This window comes from Entelurus aequoreus, linkage group LG27 (assembly GCF_033978785.1).
Source record: "Entelurus aequoreus isolate RoL-2023_Sb linkage group LG27, RoL_Eaeq_v1.1, whole genome shotgun sequence".
NCBI lineage: Eukaryota > Metazoa > Chordata > Actinopteri > Syngnathiformes > Syngnathidae > Entelurus > Entelurus aequoreus.
In genome coordinates this window covers 26,017,092-26,038,156 of record NC_084757.1, presented here as the reverse complement: position 1 = coordinate 26,038,156, position 21,065 = coordinate 26,017,092, and the positions used below count along the sequence as shown (strand labels likewise).

At 38.4% G+C, this 21,065-nt stretch overlaps 3 protein-coding genes across 4 annotated transcripts in view; 1 reads left to right on the top strand and 2 right to left on the bottom strand.

The window, feature by feature from the left end:
* Positions 1–3,763, bottom strand: part of LOC133644348 (LIM/homeobox protein Lhx8) — a 61,747-nt gene extending 57,984 nt beyond the window's left edge. For both annotated transcript variants that reach the window (XM_062038752.1, XM_062038750.1), the window contains exon 1: positions 3,594–3,763. The gene's annotated coding sequence lies outside the window, so the exon portion shown is untranslated. The remainder of the gene's footprint in view (positions 1–3,593) is intronic.
* erich3 (glutamate-rich 3) overlaps positions 1–15,919 on the top strand; it is a 30,414-nt gene extending 14,495 nt beyond the window's left edge. The window contains exons 9-14 of the mRNA XM_062038427.1: positions 3,618–3,804; positions 7,029–7,222; positions 7,301–7,420; positions 9,007–9,357; positions 11,136–11,279; positions 11,361–15,919. Of these exons, the coding sequence (XP_061894411.1) occupies positions 3,618–3,804; positions 7,029–7,222; positions 7,301–7,420; positions 9,007–9,357; positions 11,136–11,279; positions 11,361–14,509 (4,145 nt within the window). The 3' untranslated portion in view covers positions 14,510–15,919. The remainder of the gene's footprint in view (positions 1–3,617; positions 3,805–7,028; positions 7,223–7,300; positions 7,421–9,006; positions 9,358–11,135; positions 11,280–11,360) is intronic.
* Positions 15,920–16,406: 487 nt separating this feature from the next.
* tnni3k (TNNI3 interacting kinase) overlaps positions 16,407–21,065 on the bottom strand; it is a 31,869-nt gene continuing 27,210 nt past the window's right edge. Inside the window, exons 23-25 of the mRNA XM_062038746.1 lie at positions 19,643–19,812; positions 17,868–17,947; positions 16,407–16,783 (exon numbers count right to left, since the gene is read on the bottom strand). Coding sequence (XP_061894730.1) covers positions 16,704–16,783; positions 17,868–17,947; positions 19,643–19,812 — 330 coding nt within the window. The 3' untranslated portion in view covers positions 16,407–16,703. The remainder of the gene's footprint in view (positions 16,784–17,867; positions 17,948–19,642; positions 19,813–21,065) is intronic.

Here is a 21,065-nt window from a genome sequence, read left to right as displayed (position 1 = left end):
GCCGACCACGTGATCCTGCGTTGCCCGATTTATCGTGCTCCTAATGGTTTGCGTGGCCTGGCGGACCTGGATGACTGCTCGGTGACCTGGCTCACTTCTGTGTGTCCTGACATATGAACGGGAGGGCCCCCCGGGCCTGGGGTGGTAAAAGGCATAGACCCTCGGCCTCAGGTCCGGGTGCCGGAAAACAGCTGCCCATACGATGAAGAAGAAGCCAGGAGGTCGTGTCATCAGGTGGATTACCAGCTCCCACGCTTTGGCTAAAATATTCTTGTAAAATTAGGATTCTCTTTCTTGCGATATTGAAACCAAGTTTGTGTAAAATTACGTCAACAAAATTCTTGTAAAATTATGTAAAATGCTCACAACAACACATGAAAATATAATAAATTAGGACTTTTTTGCTCAAAGTATCACAACTTTATTCTTCAAACATTATGCCTTTATTTACCTTCAATATTATTCTCATAAAAACTTTTTTTACCGAACATTTTGCCTTTACTCCACAGCAATAAAACTTCCTACGACATAATTCATTTTCCAAATGTATTTTCGCAAGTCTATTCTTCTAAACTTTTTTCTTACATGTTAGAAACAAAATATAGCTATGTAAAATACAATAGTATTTCTATAATAGATTTATACTATACTAATTAACATATTTACAACTTTATTCTTGTGTAACGACGATTATCTTATTTCATTTTCATCTTTTTCTATCACAATATTACTGCTTTTTTTTTTTTAATCTTGTAATGTTATACTTGTTTCAAAACAACTTTTCTAATTGCATAAAATTCTAAATACAATTGCATCAAATTTAGGACTTTTATTCCTCACAACGTAAGAAACAGAATTATATACAATTGTATATACATTTAATAATAATAATATTTAAAGGCAATTACATATTTTTGTATTACTCGGAACTACAATATATTACCACATCTTGTTCTTGCTGTAATATAACACTGTTATTGAAAAATAACATGTTTTATTGTAAAATTCTCACAGTACTACAAAAGATTCTGGATATATTCCCGTCAAAAATGTAAAATGACAAATATATACCCGCAAAATGTTCACATTGTCATTATGGGGTATTGTCTGTGGAATTTTGACGACAAAAATGAATTTATTCAATTTTGGAATAAGGCTGTATCACAACAAAATGTGGAAAAAGTGAATTGCAGTGAATAATTTCCGGATGCACTGTATATTCCTGCAAAATTAAGAGTGTCTCTATGACATGGCCATATTGTTCACGTAAAATAATGAACATATTTTAGGAAAGTTAGGGATTTTATCCCACGATATTACAACATTCTTTTCTATTTTCAATAGGCACGATTCCCTGTAAAAAGATACTTTTTACCCCAGTAAAATTATTCATTCTCATCTATTTTTTTCTAGTAATCCCAGTTTACCACCTAAAGCAGGGGTGTAAAACGTACGGCCCAACAGGTTTTATCCGGCCCGCGGGAGGAGTCTGCAAAGTCTAAAAATGAGCGGAAATTTTTGAATGAAAGAAACTGCTGTTCTAAATGTGTCCACTAGATGTCGCAATAGCAATTCTTTGTATCTTTGTAGCTGATGCTATATTTGTAAAAAAAAATAAAAATAAACCCCATAAATAACATCCTGTAATTTGATTTTGATATTATTTTTTTATCTTGATAAATTGAAAATTAACACCAATGAGTTGACTGATGAGCATTATATAATATTATAATAGTATATCAGTATATATTATATACTGTATATATAATATGTAAATATTACATATATGATATATTATATATTGCTACTATGGTCCATTTTTAGTGTACTTTATACGTGTATAATTATTTCCATCCTTACCGTTTCCATCTTTTGTAACTGAGCTACTGTGTGGAACAATTTCCCTTCTGGATCAATAAAATTTGTTTAAGTCTAAGTAAGTCTAACTTTTCACATAATTTATTCAGAAAGTATAAATAACAACAAATAAAGATAGAATCCTATTAAAGGCCTACTGAAATGAATTTTTATTATTTAAACGGGGATAGCAGATCCATTCTATGTGTCATACTTGATAATTTCGCGATATTGCCATATTTTTGCTGAAAGGATTTAGTAGAGGACATCGACAATAAAGTTCGCAACTTTTGGTCGCTGATAAAAAAAGCCTTGCCTGTACCGGAAGTAGCGTGACGTCGCAGGTTGAAGGGCTCCTCACATTTCCCCATTGTTTACACAAGCAGCGAGAGCGATTCGGACCGAGAAAGCGACGATTACCCCATTAATTTGAGCGAGGATGAAAGATTTGTGGATGAGGAACGTGAGAGTGAAGGACTAGAGTGCAGTGCAGGACGTATCTTTTTTCGCTCTGACCGTAACTTAGGTACAAGGGCTCATTGGATTCCACACTTTCTCCTTTTTCTATTGTGGATCACGGATTTGTATTTTAAACCACCTCGGATACTATATACTCTTGAAAATGAGAGTCGAGAACGCGAAATGGACATTCACAGTGACTTTTATCTCCACGACAATACATCGGCGAAGCACTTTAGCTACGGAACTAACGTGATAGCATCGTGCTTAAATGCAGATAGAAACAAAATAAATAAGCCCCTGACTGGAAGGATAGACAGAAGATCAACAATACTACCAAACTCTGGACCTGTAACCACACGGTTAATGCTGTCCAGCCTGGCGAAGCCTATAGCAATGCTGTTGCTAACGACGCCATTGAAGCTAACTTAGCTACGGGACCTCGACAGAGCTATGCTAAAAACATTAGCTCTCCACCTACGCCAGCTCTTATCTGCTCATCAACACCCGTGCTCACCTGTGTTCCAGCGATCGACGGCGCAACGAATGACTTCACCCGATCATCGATGCGGTCGGCGGCTAGCGTCGGATAGCGCGTCTGCTATCCAACTCAAAAGTCCTCCTGGTTGTGTTGCTGCAGCCAGCCGCTAATACACCGATCCCACCTACAGCTTTCTTCTTTGCAGTCTTAATTGTTCATTAAACAAATTGCAAAAGATTCACCAACACAGATGTCCAGAATACTGTGGAATTTTGCGATGAAAACAGAGCTTCTTGTATTGAGATACAATGCTGTACCAATACTTCCGCTTCAACCATTGACGTCACGCGCAAACGTCATCATACATAGACGTTTTCAACCGGAAGTTTCCCGGGAAATTTAAAATTGCACTTTATAAGTTAACCCGGCCATATTGGCATGCGTTGCAATGTTAAGATTTCATCATTGATATATAAACTATCAGACTGCGTGGTCGGTAGTAGTGGCTTTCAGTAGGCCTTTAACCACAACATGTAAGTGTACAAAAAACCCAACAACATTATGAATTGTACATTTTCCTAATGTGCTTGTTCTATCTTTAAACAAAGAAAACAATCTGAAGTTGTCTTTATTTTTAAGTTATCGTGCCGTGATTTTACCCACCCGGCCCACATGGGAGATTTTTTTCCACGTGGCCCCCGGTCTAAAATGAGTTTGACATCCCTGACCTAAAGGGACACTATATTTATCATGTATTTAATTTCTATTGCCAATATCAATGCCAATAAAAAGCTACCTTTTTCCGTTGTTTTCCTTTTAGAGATGTTCCAGTTCGTGTCAAGGCGTCATCCAGGTTTCCCCTTCAGCCTGACCTTCTTCCTGAACGGGCTGCAGGTTGAGCGTCTCAGCTCATGCTGCGAGTTCAAGCACAGGAAGGGTCCCAGATTGGGCGGCAGGCATGGACACTTTGGCTTCACCGCCGTAGAGCGGGCGTCACCTTGCTACAAGTGAGGGCAAGCCACGCTAGATCTCCTGCAGAGGAAGGGAAATGTTGAATTAAGCAGAAAAAAGACGTTTTTGGAGTTTTATTTTATCCTTTGTTGTGCCTAACAGTTATTTTGTAATATAATGTGGGTGACAAAGCAGATTAGTGTAATATTTAATAATACACTATATTGCCAAAAGTATTTGGCCACCTGCCTTGACTCACATATGAACTTGAAGTGCCATCCCATTCCTAAACCATAGGGTTCAATGTCGGTCCACCTTTTGCAGCTATTACATTTTCAACTCTTCTGGGAAGGCTGTCCACAAGGTTGCGGAGTGTGTTGATATGAATTTTCCATCATTCTTCCAAAACCGCATTGGTGAGGTCACACACTGATGCTGGTCGAGAAGGCCTGGCTCTCAGTCTCTGTTCTAATTCATCCCAAAGGTGTTCTATCGGGTTCAGGTCAGGACTCTGTGCAGGCCAGTCAAGTTCATCCACACCAGACTCTGTCATCCATGTCTTTATGGACCTGGAAGTCCATAAAGACATGGATGACATGTCTTTTTAGAAGAGGAAAGGGCCCGCTCCAAACTGTTCCCACAAGGTTGGAAGCATGGAATTGTCCAAAATGTTTTGGTATCCTGGAGCATACAAAGTTCCTTTCACTGGAACTAAGGGGCCAAGCCCAATTTCTGAAAAACAACCCCACACCATAATTCCTCCTCCACCAAATTTCACACTCTGCAAAATGCAGTCCAAAATGTACCGTTTTCCTGGCAACCTCCAAAGCCAGACTATTTCATCAGATTGCCAGATGGAAAAGTGTGATTCATCACTCCAGAGAACTCGTCTCCACTGCTCTAGAGTCCAGTGGCGACGTGCTTTACACCACTGCATCCGACGCTTTGCATTGGACTTGGTGATGTATGGCTTAGATGCAGCTGCTCGGCCATGGAAACCCATTCCATGAAGCTCTCTGCGTACTGTACGTGGGCTAATTGGAAGGTCACATGAAGTTTGGAGCTCTGTAGCAACTGACTGTGCAGAAAGTCTTTGCACTATGCGCTTCAGCATCCGTTGACCCCTCTCTGTCAGTTTACGTGGCCTACCACTTCATGGCTGAGTTGCTGTTGTTCCCCAACTCTTCCATTTTCTTATAATAAGGCCGACAGTTGACTTTGTAATATTTAGGAGCGAGGAAATTTCACGACTGGATTTGTTGCACAGGTGGCATCCTATGACAGTTCCACGCTGGAAATCACTGAGAGCGGCCCATTCTTTCACAAATGTTTGTAGAAACAGTCTCCATGCCTAAGTGCTTGATTTTATACACCTGTGGCCGGGCCAAGTGATTAGGACACCTGATTATGATCATTTGGATGGGTGGTCAAATACTTTTGGCAATATAGTGTATATTGCATTGATTATGAATTCATGACATTTTTAGAGTATGCGGAGGGCATGTATTAAAACAATCTACGGGTCAAAAACCAACTACGAACCGCATTATTACATTAAAATGTTGGCTGATATTTATAAAAGTTTTCCGAACACTGTTATTTAATAATGTCTCTCTTACATTAGTTGAAACCGTTCTGGTGTAATAGAAACTGTATAAAGTTAGACCAAGGCTGCCAAGTTTCAGAAAATTACAAGAGTGAGACTTTGTTAGCACGATGCGTTAAAATGTGGCCTTTTTTAACACCGATTTGGCCTGTTTTAACGTCGATTTATACTTAAGACTGATGTTCTCACCTCCAACAGCTCTCCCTGCACTGTGGCCTCCTAATGCTAGTCTTAATTAACCAGAAATTAGAAATGAAAATCATCTCCACTGTTTTCTCTGCTCTTCTGTCTCATCTTCTGCATCTGTGTTCTCAATTTGTATCTGTTTTACATCTCCATCCTCACTGTCCTCAATCTCTTCTGATCTCGGTTAATCTTCTAGTCTTTCCAACTCCTCAGTAAGGAAAGTAGCTCTTGGCTGTCATAAAAGTTGCTAGAAGTGGATAGATGACCTCATTGGCTCATTTGCATAATTGATTACAATGGACACTGTAGGAGAGGAGTAATGTGTCGAGAGATATAATAAGGGAGTTAAAAAATTAATAAAAATAATGATTACAATTGTAAATTATTTTTTTCCTGTTTCCAGTGAAGTTGGCACGTTGTGTAAATCGTAAATAAAAACAGAATACAATGATTTGCAAATCTTTCTCAACTTATATTCAATTGAATAGACTGCAAACACAAGATATTTAATGTTCGAACTGAGAAACTTCTTTTTTTTGTTGCAAATAATCATTAACTTAGAATTTAATGGCAGCAACACATTGCAAAAAAGTTGGCACAGGGGCATTTTTACCACTGTGTTAAACAACACTCAATGTTTGGGAACTGAGGAGACCAATTTTTGAAGCTTTTCAGGTGGAATTATCTCCCATTCTTGCTTGATGTACAGCTTAAGTTGTCCAACAGTCTCCGTCGTATTTTAGGCTTCATAATGCGCCACACATTTTAAATGGGAGACAGGTCTGGACTACAGGCAGGCCAGTCTAGTACCCACACTCTCTTACTATGAAGCCGTGCTGTTGTAACACGTGGCTTGGCATTGTCTTGCTGAAATAAGCAGGGGCGTCCATGATAACGTTGCTTGGATGGCAACATATGTTGCTCCAAAACCTGTATGTACCTTTCAGCATTAATGGTGTCTTCACAGATGTGTAAGTTACCCATGCCTTGGACACTAATACACCCTCATACCATCACAGATATTGGCTTTTGAACTTTGCGCCTATAACAGTCCGGATGGTTCTTTTCCTCTTTGGTCCGGAGGACACGACGTCCACAGTTTCCAAAAACAAATTGAAATGTGGACTCGTCAGACTTTGGGATGTTCGAAATAAGTGTTTGATGAGCATTCCTCAACTTTCTCAGTCTTTTTTGCCACTTGTGCCAGATTTTTTAAAACATGTTGCAGGCATCAAATTCCAAATAAGCTGATATTTTCACAAAATAACAAAGTTTCTCAGTTTGAACTTTAAATATGTTGTCTTTGCTGTCTATTCAATTGAATATAGGTTGAAAAGGATTTGCAAATAATTGTATTCTGTTTTTATTTACGATTTACACAACGTGCCAACTTCACCGGTTTTGGGTTTTGTACATTGTTAAATGTTAAGAGTATCAAATTTGATCAACAGACTGTTCAGAGATCCTACACTAATTTGTATCTTTTAGGTGCATCATAGCAATGGGGCTGGACAAAAAGCCTACTCCTCCACCAAAGAAGGTCAACGAGAAGGTAGGAGGACAGGAAAGCAGCTCCAGCCTGAAGGATGCACCCAAAATTGGGACGGTTAGAAGCACATACCAGTCAGGACGCGAGAGCAGCTCTCCGCAAGAACAACAAACCCAGCACAAGCAGAAAGATGGTATACAGATGGCAAAATTTTCAACGTATGCATCCATCCAATCCAAAATAATTCAAAGATTCTAATCTTCATGTTTAGATTACGAGGAGGACTTTGAAGCAGAGGACGATAAACCGAATGAAAAGAAGACTTCATCTTCACCAAATGAGACAGACGTGCATACAAAATCTTTGTCTGACTCTGAAGACGAGACGGCCGGTGGGTGAATAACATTTTCCACACAGCATTTTATCAAGTCAGAAACCAAAATAAATGTTTAAAGATAATAAATAAATAAATAAATGAGCAATAAAGCAACATATGATGACATTATATTTGTATGGAATTATGTATATTACATATTAGTATTATGATCATAAAATAACAAAAATAATAGACCTTGGTAATTAAAGTAATGTTGGGTATGCATCATGTCATTAAAATGTAGGTATTTGTGAATTTTTGAAAACTGAATCAGTTTGACGTTTATTATTTCCAATATAATACCAGTAATAATAACTAAAGTAAAGAGCGCAAATAAGGCTATAAAGTAATAAATCAGACATTAAAATCATTTAAAATGCGATTAAATAACACATTTAATTCAATAAATCAATAAAGTCATTAAATAAATGTCAAATTTTTTTTTTAAAAAGGCCAAATTGATCATGAAATTTTGACTGAATCAATTAATTGACAATATTACAATTTTTAATCATTTCATACTTTATTAAACATGGGCACAAAAAACACCAATAATTGTTTAGTAATAAAATTGAAGTTATATTAGATTTTTACTGAGTTATGTATATTTTTTTCTGCTGTCAAATTATATTTTTAAAAAGAAAAATCAGATTAATCACACTTTTGAATTTGGTTTAATCATGTTTAATTACAGGTTTTTTCTTGCCTGCATGATTTAAATTAACTTAAAAAAGACCCCAATATTTTGAAAACTGAAACAGTTTGACGTTTATTATTTCTAATATAATACCAGTAATTATAACTAAAGTAAAGAGCGCAAATACGGCTTTAAAGTAATAAATCAGACATTAAAATTATCTAAAATGCGATTAAATAACACATTTAATTCAATACATTAAAAAGCCCATTAAATAAATGTCATAAAATTTTTAAAAAATGCCAAATTGATCATAACATTTTAACTGAGTCAATTTATTGACAATACTACATACTTTCATGTCATACGTTATTAAACATGGGCCCAAAAAACACCAATAATTGTTTAGTAATAGAATTTAAGTTATATTAGATTTTACAGACTTATGTCTATTTTTTTGTGCTTTCAAAATATATTTTTAAAAAGAAAAATCAGATTAATCACACTTTTGAATTTGGATTAATCATGTTTAATCACAGGTTTTTACTCGCCTTGCATGATTCAAATTAACTTAAAAAAGACCGCAATATCTTGACACAAATGCAATTTTGTTGTCAGAATTTTAAAAATGATTTTACTTAAATGCACATTGTTTGCTCAGAACTACTTGGGAACAGTTTTATCTAATGTCCAGTCATGGTGTATTTTGAAGTGAAATTTGGCAGCATTGGCATGATTAATCTGCGTATATACATGATTAATGCGATAATGTTTTCTGATTAATCACACGAGTTAAAGTAACTTCTTTTTTTTACAGTTTAAAAACACATTTTAAAGAAAAATTTCCACCAGATTTTTTAACACCTACTTAGGTTACTAAATATTGTACCGCCTTCTAGAGGGGAACCAACTTCTTGTACTACAGCAAAAATATAGGAGGCTAATTTGTGATGCTTTTGCACAGACGAAGAAGGAGAAGAAGATGTGAGGCCCCGTTCAAGTTCAAGCTCCACTGAGGAGAGTGATTCTGAGCCTGAGGAAGAGGTAGAAGAACCGGAAGAGATCCTCCAGAAAGAAAAAATGGCTTCACCTCCAGTTGAAGAAGACCAGGAGAATCCAGAAGTCACTGAGGAGGAGTCTGCTGAGGTCAAGGACTCGGATGTAGAAAACAGCGCCGTGACCCCCACAATTGTAGAAGTCTCAGACAGCAGCCTGCCCACAGCGGACGAGAAAGAACAGACTGAGGAAACACCAGAGGAGCAAAAAGAGGGCGAAGAGGCCGAGCATGGGGGCGAGCAAAAGGAACCGGAGAGGGGTGAGTAAATTGGGTTGAGAATGTTTTGAAAGGTTTTTCCACTATTACAGAAAAAAGATGAATAATTGTCTGTATATTGGCAGCAATCATATTTGGTCCCAAATCAAAACGGATGTTATAAGCCTCAATATCAATGATGAAATATACAGTGAAAACGGAAAGTATTCAGACCCCTTTAAATTTGTCATTCTTTATTTCATTGCAGCCATTTGCTAAAATCAAAAAAGCTAATTTTATTTATCATTAATCTACACTCAGCAGCCCATCTTAACAGGAAAAAACAGAAAGATTTTTTGCATATTTATTAAAAATACAAAACTAAATTACATGTACAAATATTCAAACCCTATGCTTAATATTCTGTTGGCAAAAATTGCAGCCTCAAATCTTTTTGAATATGATGGCACTAGCTTGGCACACCTATCTTTGGGCAGTTTCAACCATTCCTCTTTGCAGCACCTCTCAAGCTCCATCAGATTGTATGGGAATCGTTAGTTTTCATCCAGGATGTCTCTGTACATTGGTGCCTTAATCTTTCCTTCTATCCTGACTGGTCTCCCAATTCCTGCTGCTGAAAACCATCCCCACAGCATGATGCTGCCACCACCATGCTTCACTGTAAGGATGGTAGTGGCCTGGTGATGAGTGGTGACTAGTTTCCTCCAAACATGATGCATTTATCATCACCACCCCGTTCTTGGTCACCGCCCTGACTAGACTAAGATAAATGCAGTAATATACAGAGACATCCTGGATGAAAACCAATGCTTCCCATCCAACCTGATGGAGTTTGAGAAGTGCTGCAAAGAGGAATGGGTGACACTGCCCAAAGATAGGTGTGCCAAACTTGTCATCGTGTAATCTTTTTATTTTTTATTTTTAATAAATTAGCAAAAATGTCTACATTTCTGTGTTTTTCTGTCAACATGTGTGGTTAAGTGTGCAATCATTAATGATAAATAAAATTAACTTTTTTGATTTTTATCAAATAGCTGCAATGAAAGGAAGAGTGAAAAATTCAAAGGGGTCTGAATACTTTACGTACCCACTGTGGTATGATAATGCTGTATCACATAACGGTAATCATAACAAAATAATACGTTTCAAAAGGTAGTCTAATAACAGTTAACATATTGAAGTAAATAGTTTCTAGTATTGAAATTTGAAAGGTTAGTAGTGGAAAAATATCTTTCTACATTATTTTTTGTTCCTCTGCTTGAATTCATTTTCCTTTTTTGTTTTTCTTTTCTGTATTATTGCTTATTCGATGCTTTTTTTTTTTTTTTTCAAATGTCCCCCTGTATTTCAGGACATTTCAAATGACATACAGTTGCACTCAAAAATATTCAACCCCTCATTGGAGAACACAATTAAGAGTAGCAAAACTTGCCAAAAAAAAAAAAAAAGCAACAAAACACTCTATTTGCCACCAATCACACACTATCTATTGAAAATATCCATTTAGTGGCCAGTGGAATAATTTTGAGTCCAACAACTATTTATAATAATTTTTTTATGGTCAATTATATCTTTGTTGATTTTTTGCTGTATCAGAATCAGAATTGTGCATGTACATCATATGTTATGTTTGTGTGCTCTTTGTTATTTTGCATGCTTTGTTATTTCTATTTTTTGCACCTTGCACAATTAAAGATCTGATGTTGTAGGTGTGTGTGTGTGTGGATTTGTGCTTCTTTACAGAGTCTCTTTCATCTTTAAAAAAAAGAAGATTTTATATCACTGCATTTGCCATACAGTATATCTTTTTCTTTCCAAAGCCAAATCTGTGCAGGAGAAGTTAGCTGAAGCCATCCTGAAGGAGTCCCGGTGCAGCTCTGAGCCAGAATTGAGCGACACCAGTACTGAAGAGGAGGAGGAAGCGTTGGCGTCCAAAAACCAAGAACAGAGGCCAGAAAATGATGGTATATTCAATTAAAGTCATGCTTAAAATGTGAAATGCTTGCCGCCAAAAGGGTACAAAAAAAACTTGTGTGTGTTTGCAGTAGCAGTCATGGGGACATCGATAATAAAATGTGAGGAAAGTCCTTCAAATGATCACGAGGAGCCAAATGATCAAGCTGAAGCAGACCAAGACGAACCACAAAAGAACAAGGAGCACCAGGAAGACAAAGAAGCAGATTGTGAAGAGAACATATCTGAAGGTGGCAGGACTTTAGAAGCTCAAGACAATGCATTGGCTATATCTGTTGATGCAGAGACAACTGAAACCAAGGCAGAGAAGCAAGAGGCCCTCAACGGTCACATGATGCAAGATGAACTGGTTTCAACAGAAACTCCTGCTGAGATAAAAGAAAACAATGTAAATGATGAGAGCAATAAAACGGAACCTATTGAGCGAGAAGAAATAGGTAAACCATGTGAGGAAATCATTGACCAAATGGCAAAATGCGAGGAACAAACAAATCCAGGTCAACCCGAGGAAAATCTTACAAAGGAAGAAAACACTGCAGAGGAGACTAATGTGGATATAAACGAAGTAGAGACAAAGAAAGATGCAGCAGAAGCATCCCTCAAGGAGGAAAACAATGAGAGAGAAGACAGTCATGGCCCAAAGAGCAATGAGGCTAAGGAAGAAAAGAAGGAGGATACTGAAGAAATAATACAAACAAACACTGAAGATGGAGTGAGGAGTGAAGCTAGACAGAAGGACGGAAACAAAGCTGTTGAAAGCAACGTGACCGATGAATATGAAAAGGATACATTTGTTTTGGAAAGTGTGAAAATCAACGAAATGACAACAACAGATGCGAAAGAAAATGAATTGAGACAGAAAAATGAAAATGAGGAGAGTGGAGATATAGAAAATAAAATTGTCATAGCTATCGTTGCTAAGCACGGGGAAGGGGAAGAAATCAACGTAGAAAACATGCAAGTAGGAGATGAAAACAAGAACGAAGATCTGATGGAGCCAACTGAAGAAGAGACAATCCTTACTAATGAGACTGGGAAAAGAGAAGAAACATCAAAGAAAGATGAGAACAAAGCTGAAGTAGGCATAGACGTCAGAGATAGAGATGAGGCAGAGAAAATTGAGCCTGCGGTAAGGGAAGGAATCAACAACGCAAACACGGATAACGTGGACGAGAGCGAAGACAAAGATAAAAACAAGAATGAAAATGTGATGGATAAATCTGAAGAGAAGGTTGTTACTAATGAGGCAACGGAAAAAGAGGAAACATCAAAGAACGATAAGAATGAAGCTAAAGGAAGTACAGACTTCTGGGATGGATATGAGGAGGACAAAAAGGAAAAAATCAACAACGTAAACACGGATAACGTGGACGAGAGTGAAGAAAAAAATAAAAACAAGAAGGAAGATGTAATGGATGAAGCTGAAAGGAAGGTTGTAAGTAATGAGGCCCAGGAAAGAGAGGAAACATCTAAAAAAGATGAGAACGAAGCTGAAGCAAGTAAAGACTATAGGGATAGGGATGAGAAGGAGAAAGGTGAAGCAATTAACACAGATAATGTTGAGGACAGTGAATCAAGGGATATAAATAAGAATAAAGATGTAATGGTTAAAGCTGAAGAAGAGAAGATAGTTACTAATGAGACCAAAGGAAGACAGGAAACATTTGGGAAAGATGATAAAGTAGAAGCAAGTGAAGATGTCAGGGATAGGCCTGAGGAAGAGAAAATCAAGGCTAAGGAAGGTGTAGAAGAGAATGAAGAAAAACATCAAAACAAGAACGGAGATGTGACGGTTAAAGCTGAAGAAGAGAAGATTGTTATCAATGAGGCAGAGAAAGGTGAGGTAACATCTGAGGTTAATGCTGAAGAAACTGAGAAAATGCCAGAAGAACTCTTGGTAGCAGCAGATGCAGGACATCCGATGAGTACGACCGAGGACACAGACGATATACCGATGAAACACAACAATGAAAGGCACCAAGTTGACGCTGAAAATGGGGAGACCTCCACCGGAGCGGACAACAGTGAAGACGAGCCAAACAAAAGTGGTGGCACGACATTGGAGCACTTTGAGGAAGAGAGAAAAGATGAGTCTGTGGAGGTGAAGAAAAACAATGAGGAATCTGGGTACACCCATGAGGTAGAAATTGATGCAGAGGAAGTGGTCAGCAAGGACCACTTTGAGCCCCCTAAAGTGGAGTCAATAGAGGATTTTAAGTTAGAAGATCTAAACAGCAGCAGAGAAGAAGACGAGGCTGGGAAAACCAACAAAAACCCTAAAACCGATCACTCCACAGCTGTAGATGTCGATTTGGACGAGACAGCTGAAAAATTATACAAAGAAGACAATCTTTCCAGCAACAAAAAAGTGGCCTCCACTGAGGAGGAGGAGACCAAGAAGGCCTCAAAAGAAGGAGCCAGTGTGTTTCTCCAACCCCAGCCTACAAAGGATCAGTCCGCCGATCCTCGCCATGGAGAAAGTCCAGAGGCATTAGCGAGAGCGAGCAGTGCTGAGCTGGTCACAAAGTGGCTCACCATGCATCAGGCATCAAAGTTCTTTGAGACCTACGTTGAACCCCTAGATGACTTCACAGAGTCTGACGTGGGGAACAGAACATCAAAGCTTGTGGATGAGGTTAGTGGTGCAGAAGTAGAGTTTGAAAGTAAAGCCAAAGGTGACACTCAGTCAAAACCTGAAAGCTTTCACTTTAAAGATGAGAGGGTCACCAATCAAGAAGTGGATGATGAGGTGCGTATCCTAACACCTAACACTATAAGTAAACTAACCACAACAGAGAAAAAAGGATCTCTCACTGACGACAACATTGAATCAACGCATGGTAACATCCTTGAAACATTCCAAAATGATATGGAAAGCATGTCAGGAACCAAACCGGTGAGTCTCACAGAGAAGGAAACCGAAGCCATTAATCACTTTTTTAAAACTGAACATGATGATGACAAGGATGAACGAACACCCCCCGATGAAGTTCAGACAACTCCAGGAGGAAGGACACATAATGAAGGTCAAGACGCAACGAGCATGGTAAGCCAGGAAGAGCGAGCAAGCGTCAAAGCCAAACCGACCAATGGGAGTTTGCGGATTATTGATGACGACATCAGCGAGGACCGTTTGAGTGTGTTGTCAGCGGACAAAACGCCATTTGGTTTAAGTTCTTACTCTTTGTTGGCATCAGCCAGGACTGAAAGTGGACATTAGTGCACAACTCAAGAGTGGCACGTTACATCAATAGTGGCACGCCACATTGTCTGCTCTTGCCTCTTAAAGGGGCTGTTTGCAACTAGCTCAGTTACATTTCTTAAAACAAAATATAACAAGAACACCATTAACGAGCTTATGTTGTCATTATTGTTTTTTTCAAACGTCTATATTTTTCACAATATCTAATTATACTTAATAAAAAATTGCCAGTTGGCTTTAGGAACTAGTTGTTCAAACTCGTAGTCGTCACTCACCGCTATCTCATACACATACACAAAATCAGTCCCAGAGAAGTCTCGATAGGCTCCGCATTCAATCAGTTAGCTAATGAGTTAACTTTAGATTTACGTCATTGCGTGCTAAAAGCAGCATATAATAACAAATTGGAAAGTTAGCACCCTCCAGGCATCCGCGTAAAAGTTGCAAACAGCCCCTTTCATAGATTTAAATGTCTTATACCGTTTTTCAACCATTTTAAAACGGATGTAAGCTGTGGAATTTAGACAGTTTGAAAGTGCTTTTAGTTAGCCCTTCTATGTGTCTGTAGCTCAAACGCTAATGAGCCTGCATGTCTATGTTTCTCCAAGGAGCGTTATTGTGCACTTATTCCACTTTTCTAAATACACTAACTCTGCACTTGTCCAAAGTAACATATGCCATATACCACATACAACAACATAACATTAAGGGGTGGAGTATGAGGACACAAACATTAGCAACACTAGTGCTATGTGCTAACATTACACCATGCTAATATACACAATATTGCCAAAAGTATTTGGCCACCCATCCAAATGATCAGAATCAGGTGTCCTAATCACATGGCCCGGCCACAGGTGTATAAAATCAAGCACTTATGCATGGGACTGTTTCTACAAACATTTGTGAAAGAATGGGCCGCTCTCAGGAGCTCAGTGATTTCCAGCGCCGAACTGTAATAGGATGCCACCTGTGCAACAAATCCAGTTGTGAAATTCCCTCACTCCTAAATATTCCAAAGTCAACTGTTGGCTTTATTACAAGAAAATGGAAGAGTTTGGGAACAACAGCAACTCAGCCACCAAGTGGTAGGCCACGTAAACTGACAGAGAGGGGTCAGCGGATGCTGAAGCGCATAGTGCAAAGATGTCACCGACTTTCTGCACAGTCAGTTGCTACAGAGCTCTAAAATTCATTTGACCTTCCAATTAGCCCACGTACAGTACGCAGAGAGCTTCATGGAATGGGTTTCCATGGCCGAACAGTTGAATCTAAGCCATACATCACCAAGTCCAATGCAAATCGTGGGATGCAGTGGTGTAAAGCACGTCGCCACTGGACTCTGGAGCAGTGGAGAGGCCTTCTCTGGAGTGATGAATCACGCGTTTCCATTTGGCAATCTGATGGACCAGTCTGGGTTTGGAGGTTGCCAGGAGAATGGTACATGTGAAATTTGGTGGAGGAGGAATTTTGGTGTGGAGTTGCATTTCAGGAATTGGGCTTGGCCCCTTAGTTCCAGTGAAAGGAACTTTGAATGCTCCAAGATACCAAAACATTTTGGACAATTCCATGCTTTTCATTGCGCACACCACGTTAACAGTGGAAGATCTCTTCACAAAGAGGGCAGGGTTAGTAGGAGGTATTGAGTGCTATCGCTCGCCTCTTACCTGCGAACAGATAATCCTCCATGCACTCTCAAACAGTTAAATTATTCATAGACGTCTTAGCTTACCCCCAAACACACATACTTTTACATGAAGCGCATTCAAAGTTTAACGGTCGACATTCCATTGCTGTGATGAAACGTTTATTCATATTTGCCTATCTAGTATGTGGGTGGTTAAATACTCTGTGAAAACATTGTAAACACTACCTCTATTTGCTGTTAAAAGCATGTGTTATCCTGAAGTGTGTGTTTGCAGGGTTTCACTGAATAAATTAAAACTGACAACTGACATTTGGATTATTTCCAATGCTTGCAAAGCCTACACACAAAATCAAATGTAGACATGTTTATTGTTGTAAGAGTAACATAGTGAAAGGCGAATTAAAAATGAGCTAATAGTTTTAGTAACATAGTGAAACGTGATTTAAAAATGAGCTAATAGTTTTAGTCAGTGCTGCTACCCTACACATTACACAGTATTTACAGCCTGAATCGTAAATAAAAGAAGTAAAAAAAACAAAACAAATGAATGCTTTATAAAGGGGGTTAGTTACTGTCTTCAAAGCTGCCGTTGCTGCTGAATGATGAGCAGAAACGCATGGTGCTCATTGGATCCGACACGTAACCTGAAAAAATTTAAAGAGCAAATAAGAATCAAATCACTTACAGCCAAGACACAAAATGACAATTAAAGTACATCAAATACCATAAAATCAGCAGTGTCAAACTCAATTTCATTAAGGTTATGGCTGCTTCTGAGGGCTGCTTGTAACAGTGAATATATATATATAAATGTATAATTGCCTAATGATATTAATACACTACTGTCTATGCATTTGATTATTAGATTTTTTTTGGCAAGACAAGGTGACAAGAAGGAATATTAACTTTTACAAAATAAACTGTACTACAGTAGTCCCTTGTTTGTCCCGGTTAATTGGTACCGGAAGTTACCGCAACAAATGAATTTCCGCAAAGTAGTAATCATTATTTATTAATCAAATATCTTAATAGATGGAACATAAAAAAGCTGTTAACAACCTTCTAAATATGTTTTTCAACATTATGAGAGTCCTGTAGACATAAAATAACACCCTTCGGTCACATTTACACTCTTTTAATCCAATATAGTAATGCTGCCTGAGGCTGAGCCAATCAGCGGCCACGATACTGATTGGTTTGGTCTCCTCTATTGTCCAATACTACTGTAGTATTGATATTTTGTGTTTTCTTGGCCATGTTTATGTTTGAAAATGCCTAACTTAGGACCAAAAATTGGATCAAAAACATGCTTTAAAAAAAAATTTTAAACATAAAAAAATATGTATGTTGTAGTTATTATAAGCACAATGTGGCGAGGGATGACTGTACAGTTTAAACAGAAAATATGTATAATGTTGGTTGCATAAAATGACATGGCGGGCTAAATTTGCCCCCTGGCCTTGAGTTTGACACCTGTGCTTTTAATGCTCCAATTAGAGACTTTGGGGTTAATTGAATACAGACTTTAATTGAGAATTTACGGTATGTTTATATAAAAGGGGAACTGGGGAGAGGAATATGTACAAGAACAACCTAAAGTGATGAACTAAAGAATTAAAGTGTGCATTATGTAAAAGAGAAAGGGTTATGATAACCATATAACAAAAGTAACAATCTACGCCAATATTAAAGTTCAAATCAAATTTTAAAAAGTTAATATTGACAAACCATTGCGATCAATGGGAGAAAACTGCATGCTCCTTCTTATTTCCTCCAGTGAGAGACCACCAGATGCTCGCCTTCGCTCACTGAAAGTAAAAAAAAATTAAAGCAAATAAACCACGAAAAAAAACAGGGTCACAGACAACCATCATGGAACACAATACATTGAATTGATAACAAAATCAACATTAATGATTCAATGAAAACTTATCCAGATGCGAGGCATGGATTATCACTTTTTGAGAGGGGAAATGTCATGTCTATATTTAGGTGTGGCACCCGGGCCAGGGGAGGTACCGATTGAACCACACTGTCCTATAATAACCCTTCACTGGACTCATAGAAGGTTGAATCTCAATAGAAAGCACTTAGAGCAGGGGTGGGCAAACCTTTTGGCTGAGGGGCCATATTGGCTTTTGAAATTTGACAGACGGGCCGGGCTAACACATGATGCATTTCAAAGCATATCATATCTGTTGGAACTAAGAGTAGACTTCCCAAACATGGGCTATACATCTATTTTCCACATTTATCCTATCAGAACCTCAAAGAAGCACAACAAATGGCATTACAGGGTTAACACTTATGTTCTCATTCAGTGGGAGCAGTGTTGTTGATTACATTTTTTCCCAATGCGTCAAAGTCTAGTATCCGTTTTTTTGTGGCAATTCTCAAAACAGATCTTTGCCTAATTTTGTTCTAATATTTGGCGGGCCGTATTAAAAAGACCAACGGGCCGGATGTGGCCCCCGGGCCATAGTTTGCCCATCCCTGAAGATATGCGGAGTCAGCCAAAGAAAAAATTTTTATCCTTACTTGCCGAAATGCTTTTGAGTTTGAATCATGAACAAGAACAGACATGTTTTAGGGTTAAAGGCCAATTGAAGTTGTAATAATCAAGTGTTAGAAACAAATATGAGGCTTGCTAGTGCATGCAAAATGAATGTAAGTTCCTTATATTATTGATTTCCCATAAATTAGTGTAGGACACATAGCAGCATACCATACACTTGTGTGAATATTCCAGGGCATTACTGCAAACTGCTTATTATAGCCTTTTTTACTACTACTACTACTCAGTGGCCTAGTGGTTAGAGTGTCCGCCCTGAGATCGGTAGGTTCTGAGTTCAAACCCCGGCCGAGTCATACCAAAGACTATAAAAATGGGACCCATTACCTCCCTGCCTGGCACTCAGCATCAAGGGTTGGAATTGGGGGTTAAATCACCAAAAATGATTCCCGGGCACGGCACCGCTGCTGCCCACTGCTCCCCTCACCTCCCAGGGGGTGAACAAGGGGATGGGTCAAATGCAGAGGACAAATTTCACCACACCTAGTGTGTGTGTGTGACAATCATTGGTACTTTAACTTTAACTTAACTTTTGACAGAATAGAGTAACCAATTTTTGTACACTGTACAATTCTTCATTGTAAATTCACAGCAAATTACTGGCTAATATTTGCATTACTTTCACAGTAAAATTTACAGTATTTCACTATGAGCCTAACTGCCATGAAATATAAGGATATCGTATTTTTGACAGTCATTTGTAACAGTAAATTGTGATTTCAGTATTTTAATATGAAAAAATACTGTGAAATTGAGGTACATTTTTACAGTGTACATTTTGGGTGAACGTCCTGACTTTCAATAATAGCAGCCTGCCCATTCTCATGATGGTTAATGTGCATAACTCCAGCCAGGAAAAAACAGTCACAATTAATACAAGACAATTATAGGGATAAGTAATTTGCGTCATCGTGCAGCGACTTATTCCGACCTCTGGCTCCAGAAGGCATAGGCTCGAGTGTTGAGAGCGTACTCCAGCTCGAACCTGGACCGCAGGGCGGCCACGTGACCCCGGCTGGGCCCGGCGCGGGCAAGCAGACAGTCCGATGAGGAGGAAGGTGACAAGGAACCACTGCTGTTGCTTGAGGCAGGTGACATTAGCTAAGAGACACACACACACAATCATATGATAAATGCTTTAATTAACACCAAGAGATATGGCTGTAGGCAACCTCATGGTGACAGTAGCTGCATTTGAAGTATCATAAGTGGTCAGCATTCTATATACCTCTTAATGTGCTTTAAAATATGATTTGCATTACTGCTGTTAATCTGAAAGTTGTGTCTGTTTACACTTGCTGCACTGTTGTTTACAAAGAACTGATCAACAGAATTAATGCTGACTGAGCGGTTTACTCCTTGCCGCTGAGGGAAGGGTACTGAATTTGGTATTTTTATAGGCACCGACCGAATTCCGTCGGTACAAAGTGACGTCGCGTCCGGTTGCAGACTAAATAAACACCAGCTCAAACGCTTGGCAAGGAAACAAGCACTCAAGCAGCACTCAGAGCTGCCTCAGCCAAACTGCTTCTAGGTAATGCAGCAATTTCTAAAGCCAACAAAGCAGGTATGTCTGATAGAAAACACTTGAACGTAAATTAAGGCTCCGATTTTTCAAAATGCGCTAGCTTGAGGCGAATTTACATTGGCTTTTCCATATACATGCTACCCATTAACATTAGGGACTTTACATGACGATTTAAAATCCTCCAAATTTGGTAATGAAAATTACAACTAAGATGCACTTTACAATCAAACAGCTGGTGTGTAATAAGTATAATACGACTTTGTATGGTGCAACATAAGACAAGACTGGCACATTCAACTTCATGGCGAAGGCTAATTCCTAGCCAACACAACATACAGTAGTCTATACATTAATGCCATCTAATGTCTTGGAATTGCAACTGTATGCAAAGTCTACTGTATAATACTTGCAAATGAGACTCAGAAATGTAATAAGAAAACAACATAACAACTGGACGGCACAGTTATCATAACCAGCTCACTAAACAATTAACATTATCAACCCACAAAGAAGTACCAAAAAATGGTACCGTTGAGTGCCAGTATCGTGTCACAGGTGCCAAGAATTGGTACCATATTGTTTTCAAAGTGAAAGGTACCCATTCCTATTAAAACATTGGTACTGCAGTAGTCTTGTTAATAAATGACCATGGAGCCAAAGAGAGCTATGTGTCCATGTTTTTCTTTTCCACTTTCTCATGCTACCCAAATCATTGGTAAAGTGGAACTAATTAAGTTGTGATATAAAAGAAGTTTTATATAAAACATTTTTAAAAGTAACATCCTCTCTCCAGTTTTTACCTCCTTCAAATGAACCCCTTTATGGT